General features: G+C 43.4%; 1 protein-coding gene and 1 pseudogene across 14 annotated transcripts in view; both read left to right on the top strand.

The window, feature by feature from the left end:
- Positions 1–14742, top strand: part of R3HDM1 (R3H domain containing 1) — a 144408-nt gene that overhangs the window by 27647 nt on the left and 102019 nt on the right. For all 14 annotated transcript variants that reach the window (XM_050915989.1, XM_050915996.1, XM_050915995.1 and 11 more), the window contains exons 2-3: positions 12083–12291; positions 14042–14252. In XM_050915989.1, the coding sequence (XP_050771946.1) occupies positions 14082–14252 (171 nt within the window). In that variant the 5' untranslated portion in view covers positions 12083–12291; positions 14042–14081. The remainder of the gene's footprint in view (positions 1–12082; positions 12292–14041; positions 14253–14742) is intronic.
- On the top strand, positions 14550–14657 carry LOC127030553 (uncharacterized; annotated as a pseudogene).

Below are 14742 nucleotides of genomic sequence, written 5' to 3'. Positions count from 1 at the left end.
CCAAGATTAGACCTGTTTGCTTCCAACCACAATAAGAAGTGCCTACTCCAGAAAGGGAACAAGACCCTGTTTGGGTGCTTTTCTGATCCTAAGGTAGTGGGGGCTCATGTATGCCTACCCTCCAATTCCCTTGATACTGAGAGTCCTTAGACAGGCCACAGACCTAATGATGATGATCCCAGCATGTCTCAGGCAGTTTTGGTATTCTGACCTCATGAATCTGTCAGCACTGCCCCATATCAAACTTCTGATACCCCAATATGATTATGCAGTTGAAGGGATAAGTCCTACTTGCAGACCCAGCATCCTTCCATCACATGGCCTGGAGGCTGGCTGACTGACAGATAGAGCCTGCCCCTTAGCAGTTCAAAGCATCCTTGCTTGTAGCAGAAAGGATTCCACCAAATTTACTTGTGCTGCTAAATGGAAGAGGTTGTCTATCTCCTTTGGAAGAGCCACTGGCTGCTATCGTGGACTATCTGCTTGCCTTAGAGAAGTGGTTCCCAAACTATTTCATGCTGCAACTCTCTTCGGGCTACCCTCTGTTGTTGTGATCCAGAGGAGCTTGAGAGATGAGGTATCTTAACGTTTTGAGTGCCCAGCCTTGGTTGGATATTGCCCTGGTGGAATGGGAGGTCCAGGGGAGTGGGTCAGGTGTTGTCCTGTGGTGAAGATCCAGGGGCAGGAAGTTGGGGAGCAAGCCTACCCTGCTCTCACTCTGCATTGGCATCTCCTTCAGCTCCTCTGTCATATTGCTGATTGGCTGTTGCTTGGCTCCCCGCTCTGGGCTTTTTGACCTGCCCCATGGTGCATGCGGTCATGTCAGGTTTGGGCTGGCCTCCCTGTAGCTTAGCACTGCTTCTTGCTAGAGGGGTCCAGATCTGTTGCCTCCTTTGATAGAGCTGTCCTGCAGTCCCTGTTTCAGTAGACTCATTGTACTCACCTCCAGGACATGAGTTACTTCTTTTGAGCCACCAGAAGTGGAATACACGTGGACAACCACTTGAAGAAAGAGTGGTTACTTTACCCTGCAGTAATTGCAGACAAGGCATCTTTAAAAACCACAGTTACTGTAGGGTAACTGAACATTCTATCTCAATCCAATCAACAGTAGTGCAAGGAGTTTGTGCAAATATACTTTGAATCCATGAAAGTGTCCAGACCGAACCACCTTTGCCTCTCAGTTGCATTAGCAAATTCTTGATTGGCTGAACAGCTCCAGATAATAACCTAACTAGCTTATGCTTACTGCCTTCATCCAGACTCAGACCCAAGTATATCAAATTATGATGAGTTTTTTTCTTACTTCACTGGAAAGATGAATGAATTCAAGACTTTCTGGCTGGAAATTGGACAGCAATGATTGTTCACATTCCTTGATGGATTTTGGCCTGATCATTCACAGGCCATGAAGTCTGAGAGGTTCCTAGGCCCTTAACAGGTGCCTGCTCTTCTTTTTGGGTGATGAAAGCCAATGAAGATCTTCTAGGCACCAATGGCCAAGAACATCAGTGCTTTGTGCAGAGGGGAAAATCTGACTCCTGAAAGATGCAATAGTCCAATGGGTTCTTAAGAAACCATTCCTTGACTATCACCCAATATCCAACCATTTCTTTTCTGGATAAAATTATTGAGGTGGTGGTGAACAAATTCTGGCAACAGATGTCTGCCAGTTATTCATAGGTGCTTCACTTAGATTTCATTTTCTGGTACAAAAAAGTACTCTTCTTCCTCAATAGCTCTCACATGTAAATATTGAGACAAAAGGTTTCCTTTTAGCAAATCTCAGCTCTTCTGTGAACAATGATGCTATTCCAACCTGCAGCCTTCTAAAGCTCAAGTGGGTGCTTAAATTCTGTTGAAAGATACACATGTGCTGGAGAGACTAGAGTGTGCAAAAGCCCACAATAGAAAGTGGGGATTTTTAAAAATATACTGAATTATCTGGTGGTGGTTTTCTCCCTGATGTGAGATATAGATAAAATAGTGCTGCTTACTAGTACCATTCATAAGTATGTATAGGCCTAAAACTAACCAGAATCATCATCCTGGGACTCTAATTTCTCAAATGAGAGAAGGAAATCTTAAATATTACTCCAAAAAGAGGTTGGAGGCTCTGACCTATCAAGACTTCATGGTAAACTAAGCCATTTCTGTCCAGCTGGATTTGTTAAAATTATCTCTGGATGTTTTAGGCAATAAGACTTATAATATACATAGTGTAATACATCTTAATTCATTTTAGAAGAGGAGTATTAATAATGCAATATTTTATATGATTCACCATTATCCAGCAGAATCTCAGAGTTACAAACACCAGAGTTATGAACTGGCCAGTCAACCACACACCTCACCTCACGTCAGGCAGCATCAGAGACCCCCCCCCCCCCCAAAAGAGCAAATACCATACAGTACTCCGTTTAATATAAACTACTAAAATAATAAAGGGAAAGTTTTTCAACATTTGATAAGGTAGGGAAACTGTTTCTGGGCTTGTTTCATTTAAATTGAGATGGTTAAAAGTGGCATTTTTCTTCTGCATAGTAAAGTTTCAAAGCTGTATTAAGTCAATGTTGAGCTATAAACTTTTGAACGTTTGTTCAGAGTTATGAACAACCTCCATTCCCAAGGTGCTCATAACTGAGTTTCTACTGTATATGTCTTTGAAATTTATATTAATATTTGATTAAACTGTAGTTATCAAATAAAAATAGCTTCTAATATTAATGCACTGTATAGTGATTTAACCTATCCTGGGTTATGTTGAACTTTTGAAAATAATATATTTAAGTAGTAATAGAGGTAAAAAGAGCAAAATTCATCCTGGATGTAAATCTTTTTAAGTCACTAGGGTACAGCGTGCATAAATTTGCACGAAGCCTTCCTGTTGATAAATGTATAATTCTTACAAGTTTATAACTGTTTTTTTGCATCTACATGCCCATGACTAAAGGATTTCTTTAAGAAATCCTCTAAGCAGACTATATTAATTTTAATTTACACAGTTCTTAAAGTTATAGTTTATTATAGGAGCCAGGCTAAAGCTCTCTCATCTCAATTACTAGACTCATTCTTGTCTCAAAAAATCTGAAATATGAGCACATCTGTAGAGTCCATGTCCACAAAGCTCTTTCTACATACCAACAGTTTGGAAGAGGAAAGAGCTGAATCTGCGTAATGCTGGGATATTGTATTAACTTCTTCTAACTGCATTGGGCAGTGTGGCATATTCTTTTAAATGAAGCAGTATTGGTGATATCAAACAATCATGTTGAAGTATTTTATATACACAAGCTGGATGATGGTTCAAAGAAACTTGGAACACATGGCCCGCTCATATTGAGCTAAACAGAACTGGCTGCATCCTACTTTGTGGGGTTAATTTCAGAACAATTGCAGAATAACCCACATATTGGGAGCAATGGGGAAGTACATTAAAAGAAGGAGAACAAAAAATGTTAGTGTCTTAGGCACTGACTCATAATGCATGAATTTGTCCTTGATCTCCAAATCAACAGGCAATAGCTATCCTAGTCAAGGTGCAGAAGAGTTGTGGTGCCCTCTGCTGGACTACTCATACCACAGCTCTAGTTTCTTTGCTGTTCCACATGAGGTAATGGCAGCAGCTTCTACTCTTACACTGATCCTCCTGTTTCTGAGGGCTCGTCTACACTGGCACTTTACAGCACTGCAACTTTCTCGCTCAGGGGTGTGAAAAAACATCATCCTGATCGCTGGAAGTTTCAGTGTTGTAAAGTGCCAGCGTAGACAGTGCACCAGTGGTGGGAGCCACGCTCCCAGTGCTGGTAACTATTCCCCTTGTGGAGGTGGGTTTGGTTTTTTTTGAGTGCTGGGAGAGCTCTCTCCCAGTGCTATGCAGTGACTACACAAACTACGTTGAAGTGCTCCCATGGCAGTGCTTTAACATTGCCAGTGAAGACGTGCCCTTAAAAAAGCTGCTCAGAAGGGGGTCCAAGCATCCCAAATACAGGGTCCGTGGCTTCCTATCATAGTAGCAGCTATCTATTCTGCTTGCCTTAGGATCCTTCCATCAGCTGAAAATACAGCCAGCTTTGCTTCAAAAGTGCTAGTGTGCATCTTGACAGGGATTATCAATCATGCTGCATTAACTTGATTGTTCCATTTCTATTGGAAAAATGCATCCTTTGACTATCACAATAGGGCCATAGTCTTACCCTCCTAAGCTGGCAGTGCTCTCCTTTTTAGTCTCTATCTATGAAGGACTGAATCCTAAAAGTTGTTCTTGCAGCCATCGAGTCTGTCCATTGGTTGGGTGAAATGCTTCTCTGTTCATACTCATTGTCTTTCATTAGTACAAGGAGTGTCTAAGGAATTTCCTCTCTAAACCAGTCCTTTTCCCTTTCCCTTCACATTAAGAAATGTACCTTCTAGTTCTCAAGAACCTTAAGGAAAGATTCTCACATTTTTAAATCTACATTTTATCTGGAATGAATGACAGAGAGAGAACTTAGAATGGCTCTTGTGGCAAGTCTTAAACACATAAATCCTCAGAAGTCCTTTCTCTGAGAGGCTTTGTCTTTACTCAGGAAACAGATGTAGTTTTAACACACCCAAAGTAGTTGAGGTAAACCTATGAACAACCCACAGGCACTGGCTCATCTCTATCCCTTTCCTCTCTCCTGTCCCACTTAAAAAAAATTTTTAAGAAGGGTGAGGCGGGGGGGTTATGTTCTTACAATCACTGGGAAGGATGACTCTGAGGATTTCCTGGACAGACACATTTATGAAAGAAGGGAAGATTAAGCTATGGAAAACTAAGGCCACTTTACTTCTGAATGATTGCATCAACATGGATCTTCAATATGCTTTAACTTACGAACATTAACTTCATAGATTTAGTTAATTTGTCTTAATTCACAATGTAAGGAAGCTCTGATAGCTGTATCTCAATTCGATTTTGAATCCACTGTAGGTTAAGAGTTTTATTCTTCTGCCCAGAGTGGAAATAAAATGGGTATATGGAAGAGCTGGGGGGGAGAGGGGAATAGAAGCAGCACTAATCAGCATTTTAAAATTATATATTCACTGTGGTAGGTACTTCATTGGCTATCTAGTTTTCAAAAACAGTGATCTGCTTTAAAAGTACTTAACATGGGGCACTATGACTTGGAGTCATCACTAAAATGTAAATTACATTAATACATGGATTATATTGGATTACTATGTACATATCACCTCAGGCTGCATACCTCATCAAATTTCATAAACTAAGTGTGATCACATTTGGTCATCCTTGCAATGTAATCTGTGGTTCTGCAGCTTGTTGTGCTGTTGATTCAATTGTGCTACTTCCTTTGAGGAAATGCTTCATTTGTAACATTAAGGGGCATTGTGCTGTCTTTCAGATGATATGTAAAAGCAAGTTCCTGACCACTGGTAATAAATTAAGATCTTTTTTGCAAGAGAAAGGATGTTAATTCCAGTGCCTTGGAGATTTATTTCTATGTCCATAGTTTCTACTGGTAGAGTGTTTTTCATTTCTCGTACCAAACTACTATGATGTGTTGCTATGTATTGTGAAGAGCTGTTGCCTTCTAGCCCAAGTTTTGGCTGCTCTTGGGTAAAAAGAGTCCAATATATGTAAGTGTATATGATAAGCATAAGAAGGTATTATTTATTAAATAATAGTATTGAAGGACACAAGGAACTGTCTGACAGGATAAATCTGCTAGGTCTAGCAAGCTTTTGCCTTTTATTGTAACCCCACTTATCTTCTTTTATGTGTCTGTCTTTAAATATATGGTGTGGATTTTTCCCCACAATATGATGAACAGTCAGATTTATTGTTCACATGCTCCCTTTCCATTGCCTTAGGCCTGGTCTACGCTACGCGGTTTAAACCAATTTTAGCAGCGTTAAACTGATTTAACGCTGTACCCGTCCACACAATGAGGCCCTTTATATCGATATAAAGGGCTCTTTAAATCAGTTTCTGTACTCCTTCTCAATGAGAGGAGTAGCGCTAAAATCGGTATTACCACATCGGATTAGGGTTAGTGTGGCCGCAAATTGACGGTATTGGCGTCCGGGCGGTATCGCACAGTGCACCATTGCGACCACTCTGGACAGCAATCTCAACTCGGATTCACTGGCGAGGTATACAGGAAAAGCCCTGCGAACTTTTGAATTTCATTTCCTGTTTGGCCAGCGTGGAGCTCTGATCAGCACAGGTAACAATGCAGTCTCCTGAGAAATGAAAAAGAGCTCCAGCATGGACCTCACGGGAGGTACTGGATCTGATCGCTATATGGGGAGAGGATTCTGTGCTAACAGAACTCCGTTCCAAAAGACGAAATGGAAAAACTTTTGAAAAAATTTCCAAGGCTATGATGGGGAGAGGCCACACCAGGGACTCAATGCAGTGCAGAGTGAAAGTTAAGGAGCTCAGACAAGCCTACCAGAAAACCAAAGAAGCAAAGCGAAGGTCCAGGGCAGGGCCGAAAATATGCCGCTTCTACGCTGAGCTGCATGCAATTCTAGAGGGGTCCACCACCACTACCCCACCCCTGTCCATGGATTCCAAGGTGGGGGTGGTAATCTCAGCCATGGCTGAGGATTCTGTGGACGGGGAAGATGAGGAGGAGGAGGAGGAAGAGGAGGATGCGGTTGCAGAGAGCACATAGCACTCTGTTAGCCCTAACAGCCAGGAGCTTTTTCCCACCCAGACGGAATTACCCTCCCAGCCCTCCCAAGCCACTAGCCCAGACAGTGAAGCCATGGAAGCAACCTCCGGTGAGTGCACCTTTGTAAATATAAAACATGGTTTAAAAGCAAGTGTTTTTTCATGATTGATTTTGCCCTGAGGACTTGGGATGCGTTCGCGGGCAGTACAGTTATTGGAAAAGTTTGTTACCATGTCTGGGGATGGAGCGGATATCCTCCAGGGACATCTCCATGAAGCTCTCCTGGAGGTACTCCAAAAGCCTTTGCAGAAGGTTTCTGGGCAGGGCAGCCTTATTCCGTCCACCATGGTAGGACACTTTACCACGCCATGCACGTAGCAAGTAATTGGGTATCATTGCATGACAAAGCCTAGCTGCGTATGGTCCCGGTGATTGCTGGCATTCAAGAAACATCCGTTCTTTGTCTCGCTGTGTTATCCTCAGGAGAGTGATATCGTTCATGGTAACCTGGTTGAAATTCAGGAATTTAATTAAGAGGCCAGAGATGGCCATTCCTACTGGGCTGTTTGCCTGTTGCTTAAAAGAAATTCTTCCTTGCACGTAGACAAGCGGGGGGAGGGGAATAACGCTGAGCTTTTTCGCGTTTGGCTATCAGGGATCTTCTCTGCTACCAGCCACGCAATGGGGGAGGGAGAAAGGGGGTGATTAGCAGTGATCTTCCATGATACCAACCATGCGGTGTGGGGAGGGGTAAAGTGATCATCCCACAGAATTGGAAGGGGGGAGTGTCTTCTTCTGCTGCATGTTAACAGGAAAGAAGCAGCACTGAACAGGATTTGCTTGGTATTTGGGAAAGGAGGGCACTGTGTATATGAAGGCTGCAGAAGCCGAGAGACAATGGCTTACCATGGCCGCATGCAAGCTGAATTCTGATGCCCGGGCCTGCGTCTGTGAGATCTGTAACGCCAGAGCCACAGGCACTCAATATTAAGATGCAAAATGCTACCTTGTAGTGAAATCACATGTGCTATGTAAGGTGAATAGTGTTGTTCACTGTGAAAGAGTATACGCATTGTTCTGTAAAATATATCTTTTTAAAGGCTTCTCTCCCTTTTTTCCCTCCCTCATGCAGCTGCAAATTTTTCAAGTCTCCCTACTCCATCCCGAAGGCTATCTCAGATAAGGCGGAGGAAAAAGAAGACGCGAGACGAAATGTTCTCGGAAATCATGGAAGTGACCCTCAGTGAAAGAGCTCATCTGAATGAGTGGAAGGACATGGCATCAAAATTACAGGAAAGATGCCAGTGAATGTGAGGACAGGAGAGACGCTCGAGATGAGAGGTGGCGCCAGGAAGATCAGAGGTGTAGGTAGGAAGATATGCAGTGACAGGATGCAACGCTGGGGCTGCTGCGTGATCAAACTGACATCCTCCGACATCTGGTGGAGCTTCAGGAAGAGCAGTGGGGTCACAGAGTGCCACTGCAGCCCCTGTGTAACCACCCTCACCACTCACCATGTTCCATATCTTCCTCACCCAGACATGTAAGAACGCGTGGGGGAAGGCTTCGTGCACCCGCCCACTCCGCTCCCGTGGATAGCCCAACCAAAAGGCTGTCATTGCATTGAAATGTTTTTAGTAGCCTTTTCCTTCCCTCCTATCCTCCTCCCACACCACACCCGGGATACCTTGTCATTTCTCTCCCTCTTTTTATAATGATTTTTTAATAAAGAATACATGATTTTTAAACGATAGTGACTTTATTTCCTTAAGCAATCTGTAATTGAAGGGGGAGAGTGGGTTGCTTACAGGGAATGAGTCAATCAAGGGGGGAGGGGTTCATCAAGGGGAAACAAATGCAACAGTTACACCGTACCCTGGCCCGTGATGAAACTCGTTTTCAAAGCTTCTCTGATGTGCACCGCTTCCTGGTGTGCTCTTTTAATCGCCCTGGTGTCTGGCTGTGCGTAATCAGCAGCCAGGTGATTTGCCTCAGCCTCCCACCCCGCCATAAAGGTCTCCCCCTTACTCTCACACAGATTGTGGAGCACACAGCAAGCAGCACTAACAAAGGGGACATTGGTTTGGCTGAGGTCTGAGCGAGTCAGTAATGTGGGCCAGCGTGCCTTTAAACAGCCAAATGCACATTCTACCACCATTCTGCACTTGCTCAGCTGGTAGTTGAACAGCTCCTGACTACTGTCCAGGCTGCCTGTGTATGGCTTCATGAGCCATGGCATCAAGGAGTAGGCTGGGTCACCCAGTATAACTAGAGGCATTTCAACATCCCCAACTGCTGTTTTCTGGTCTGGGAAGTAATTCCCTTGCTGCAGCCATTTAAACAGAGTAGTGTTCCTGAAGATGCGAGCGTCATGAACCCTTTCTGGCCATCCCACGTGGATGTTGGTGAAACATCCCTTGTGATCCACCAGTGCTTGCAGCACCATTGAAAAGTACCCCTTGTAGTTTATGTACTGCGTGCCCTGGTGCTCCGGTGCCAAGATAGGGATATGGGTTCCATCTGTCACCTCCCCACAGATAGGGAATCCCATTGCAGCAAAGCCATCCACTATGACCTGCACATTTCCCAGAGTCACAGCCTTTCGTAGCAGCAGCTTAGTGATTGCTTTGGCTACTTGCATCACAGCAGCCCCCACAGTAGATTTTCCCACTCCAAATTGATTCCTGACTGACCGGTAGCTGTCTGGCGTTGCAAGCTTCCAGAGGGCTATTGCCACTCGCTTTTCAACTGTGAGGGCTGCTCTCATCTTGGTATTCTGGCGTTTCAGGGCAGGGGAAAGCAGGTCACAAAGTTCCATGAAAGTGCCCTTACGCATGCGAAAGTTTCACAGCCACTGTGAATCATCCCAAACCTGCAAAACTATGCCGTCCCACCAGTCTGTGCTTGTTTCCCGGGCCCAAAATCGGCGTTCAGTGGCTAAAACCTGCCCCATTACCTATCAGCAGGATCTCCAAAGCGCAGGGGCCCGCGGTTTGAGAGAATTCTGTGTCCATGTCCTCATCTCTCTCGTCGCCGCACTGCCGTAACTGCCGCCGCCTCCTCGCCTGGCTTTGCAGGTCCCTGTTCAGCATAGACTGCACGAGAATGCACGAGGTGTTTACAACGTCCATGATTGCGGTATTGATCTGAGCAGGGTGCATGCTTGCCATGGTATGGCGTCTGCACAGTTCACCCAGGAAAAAAGACGCGAAACGGTTGTCTGCTGCTTTCAGGTAGTGAGGGGTGAGGCTGTACCCAGAACCACCCGCGACAATGATTTTTGCCCCATCAGGCACTGGGATCTCAACCCAGAATTCCAAGGGGAGAGGGAGACTGCAGGAACTATGGGATAGCTACGGGATAGCTACCCACAGTGCAACGCTCCAGAAATCGGCGCTAGCCTTGGACCATGGACGCAGGCTGCCGAATTAATGTGCCTAGTGTGGCCGCGTACACTCAACTTTATACAATCTGTTTTACAAAACCGGTTTATGTAAAATCGGAATAATCCCGTAGTGTAGACGCACCCGTAGGGTACATTTTATTTTTTGTGATGGTGTTAGATCTACACAGGTTTTTTTTTTTTTTTGTTTTGCTTTTTTGTTTTGTTTTGTTAAACCAACTTCTGTTGGTGAAAGAGACATGCTTTTGAGCACGACAGAGATCTTCTTCAGGTTTGGGAAAGATGCTCAGAGTATTGCAGCTAAATAGAGGTGGAAGAGATTAAGTATAAGGAGTTAACGTATGTTGCAAGAGACCATTCAAGATGAAGTGTGTCATTAACACCTATGCGATCATAAGACCAAAAAGGGGGGTTAGTGGGTTACAGATTGTTGTAGAGAGAGACAGACTCAATAGACACACTGGTTTTATGATTTTTAGTGCCTAGTAGGTGATGGTGGTGTGTTAGTGTTTTGAAGGCTAGAAGAGGGTGTTCAGGAAAGATTTTTTTTGAGGATATGATTCCCATTAAGTATGGGTTGTAATAATTAGATATGCTGTTTGAGTTCCAGTGTGGGCTGGTAAGTGACAACTGGGAGTATGTCACTTCTTGTGTGTTTGTTTTTTTTCTTCCTGTATTGAAGCAGGTTCTCTCAGAATATTTGGGTGGCCCAACCCATAATGTGATCTATTTCTCTAGTGGAGTCCCCTTGTTTGGTGAAGGCAGTTTTAAGTGTATTAAGGTATGTATCCCAGATTTTTCTCTTCAGAGCATGTTCTATGATGTCTGAATGCCTGACCGTAACTAAGATTTCTTTCTGTGTTTGAGGATGATAGATGCATCTTTGGAGGGAAGTGTGGTGATCCAGGGGTTTCTTGTGTATAATTATCTCTATTATTCTATGGTTGAAACTGATTGTGGTGTCCAGGAAGTTGCTGCTTGTGTGGGAGTGTTCTAGAGAAAGTTTGATGGATGATGATGGTTGAAGTTGTGGTAGAAATCCTATGAGGGTGTTTTGGTTGTCTGTCTAGAGGATGAAAGTATCATTGATTTATGTCAGGTATATCACTGAGTTTATGGCACGTTTTCCAAATGTGGCCCATGAAAAGGTTGATATATCGGGAAGCCATCCTAGTACCCATGGCTGTTCCCATAGTTTGGACAAAGTGTTTGTTGAATGTAAAGTTGTTATGAGTGAGGATGAAATGGATGAGTTTGGTGATGTTTGTGGTAGATATTTGAGGCTTGTCCATTGTCTTGTAGATATTTGAGGAAGGCAGTGATGCCATCTTTGTGAGGGACATTGATGTGTAGGGAGATGACGTCCATGGAAGCAAAGATGGCATTCTATGGGAGGAAGTGAGTTGTGTCCTGGAGGAAACAGACCCTTTGTGGGTTGAGTGGTGATAGGATGGCTTCTGAGAGTCTTGATATTCTTTCAGTAAGAGTGTTATGGCCAAATATGATGTGTCTGCCTGCATTCACTTGTTTATGTATCCTGGGAAGCATGTAGAAGGTACTAGGGTTGGTCTGTGGGTTATGATGTGGCCTTGTAATATGAATTGCATATGGTGCTTTTACAGGATTAATCCTGCCAAGAATTGTATGAGTTCCAACTACCAATAACTATATATATATATTTTTTCCCCAAGTTTTTTATTTTAACCAATTCTTTATTACATCCCTATTCCAGAAAATACCTACATGGCAGAGGGATGTTACTGTTGTCGTGGTGTAACTAGACATACTGATATGTTTATTATAACGACTTATTAATTTATACTTTGGGAATTGCTTACAAATTGGTGAAAAACAGTACAGCTTCTTCCAGTAGATAAGTAAATAATTAGAACAAAAATGACAAACAAAACTGAATGGAAATGAAAAATGCTGACTGTTTTTTTTTAGTTTTACAAGAAATATTCCTGATTTTCATTAATGGAAGTTACCAATGGAACTGTTTTTATTGTTTTAGGCATCTAAAAGGGATGGTATTCTTGATCCAAGACAGTATAGTTCAGTCAAGGATTCTACACTGGTGACAAGGACATGGGACTCCTCCTGCCATATTCCAGATGGTTCATTACAACTAACATCTTGGTTGACGACTGTGAAAAGGAACGTTGGATTACTTTATTTTATTTTTGTGGGAGACCACAATTCCAAATCTGTAGGATACATCAGGTAATAAGGAACAAATATTGTATCTGACTGATTTAACTGTGCTCTAGGTTTTTCTATTTTGAATTAAAATTCCTCAAATGTAAAAATAAAATCAGTGTTTTAAATTTAAATTCATTCTACCTAGATTAATTGTGGTGTGTGGGGTTGGGTGTGTGTGTGTGGTTTTTTATTTTTTTTTTGTTTTTTTTTGGTGAAGTGTAGATTTATTGTTTTCATATCTTTCTGACAACTGGCATTGCAAGAAGTTGAGACTTGGGCAGGATGGTGACTCCAAATATTTATTTGAGCTATGGAATGTTTATATTGTTCTTGTACATAATCATCTAGTGTACTGTTTCTCCACCATTCGAATCGTCAATGCTGTCTCTCTTTCTGGTACTTAAGAAATGTGCAGTGACCAGTTTCATTACCTTTGACATGTAAGGTAATATCTACAATTATTCATATCAATTGTAGTTGACTGGGAATAAGACAATATGGAAGTTTTCATTCAGTTTGTGAATCTTGCACCGTAGTTCATTGTGTTGGCTTACTGATCCACCAGACCAGTTCCCTATAGTTTTTCAAATCAACATTCTCCCTTTGAATTAGAGGAACTTCAATTTCTTATATTAGAACTGAAACCCAGTGTTGTATTTGAAAACACCAATGTATAAAATATGGAGGAGGGAGGTAGTCGAGGGTCTACCACAGGGGTAGGCAAACTTTTTGGCCTGAGGGCCACATTGGGGTTGCAAAACTGTAGGGCCGTGCCTCTCCAAACAACCTGGCCCCTGACCCCTATCCGGCCCCTAGCACTTCCCGCTCCCTGACTGCCCCCCTCAGAACCTCTGACCCATCCAACCCCCCCCACCCGTTCCTTGTCCCCTAACCGCCCCCTCCTGGGACCCCTTACCCCCTATCCAAACCCCTTTTCCCTGTTTCCTGACTGCCCCAACCCCTATCCACATCCCTGCCTCCAACAGCCCCCCCAGGACTCCCACCACCTATCGAGCAGCCCTCTGTTCCTCGTTCCCTGACCACCCCCTCTCGGGACCCCGCCACCCTTAACTGCCCCCTGGCACTCCACCCCCTGTCAACCCTCCTGCTTCCAGTCCCCTGACTGCTCTGACCCCTATCCAAACCCACACCCCTTGACAGGCCCCATGGGACTCTCACGCTTATACAAACCCTGCCCCTTGTCCCTGACTGCCTCCTGGCCACCTTACCATGCCGCTCAGAACAGCATGTCTGGTGGCCGGAGCAAGACAGGCTGCCGCTCTTCATGGCAGGAGCGCGCAACCCCGCCACCCGGAGTGCTGCTGGCGTGGCTGTGGGGAAGGGAGAACAGTGGGGGAGGGGCCAGGGGCTAGCCTCCCCAGCCAGGAGCTAAAGGTCCAGGGAGGACTGTGTCACGGGCCAGATGTGGCCCGTGGGCCGTAGTTTGCCCCCCTCTGGTCTACCATGACCTACTCGCATAAACTTTTAGTTAATGCCTTTTTTTCTCTTGTAAAATGCACCTGTCGCATAAGCATCTGGATTAAGGTGACAGAACTAAAATGAATACTCATTCACGATGACCCAAGACATGAGAAAAAGAAAATTGGTGGGGAAAATGTCCTGTTGGTGGCAGTCTATTGAAAATACTCTGTGTGTGTGTGTGTGTGTGTGTGTGTGTGTGTGTGTGTGTGTGTGTGTAAATCTTCTTGAATTAGTATACATTTTCAGCTCTATTGAGTAAATATACGTACTTTTCTTTCTCCTCTTAAAGGTTCCTTATTTCCTGTAGAATTTTAAAGTAACCTTCTCTAATGAGGATGTCTGATACTGTTACTCTAAAGGATGAAACTGATGCAATGAATGATTCAGAGGCTGAATTTAAAGATATAACTCCAGTCGAAAACCTTATAAAATCAAGAAGCCATCAGCAGATTCAAGTAGAAAAGGATGAAAGTTGTACTGACAACAAAAATGATATGCTGGTAAGAAGTCTCTCCTTATTTTTCATTAGTATATTATGGTAAACACAGTTCTTTCTCTTGCTCTGTCACTATGTCTTGTGATTACTTATTACGTATTTTCTAGTCAAGGGCCAAGCAAACTTTATCAGTTTTGGTGAATCTGGAGGATTATATCTCCTCTATCACCCTCACACCTTCCTATTTCTATCAATACGCATACTTAATGGTCAGTTATTTTTTAATAAGTTGGAGGCAAACTGCGAGTTTCTCACTGGAGGGAAAACACTCTCTAGCCTTTTATCTGTAGTAGTATATACTCTGGTTTCTCTTCAAATCGTATAAATCTTTCGCCTTTTACTAAAGATTTCCTTTGGGTTCATTTGAACTTCTTTTAGGATGTTGAGTTTTCCATGTTGTAGAGGGACAAGGCAACAAGTTAATTTTGTTTTTATTTCCCCATTGTCAGTCTCAACATTACTAAGTTGAGTATTTACTTAGTAGAGAAGTTACC

The sequence above is a fragment of the Gopherus flavomarginatus genome, chromosome 10, assembly GCF_025201925.1.
Source record: "Gopherus flavomarginatus isolate rGopFla2 chromosome 10, rGopFla2.mat.asm, whole genome shotgun sequence".
NCBI classification, from domain to species: Eukaryota; Metazoa; Chordata; order Testudines; family Testudinidae; genus Gopherus; species Gopherus flavomarginatus.
This window is presented reverse-complemented; position numbering and strand designations above follow the sequence as displayed.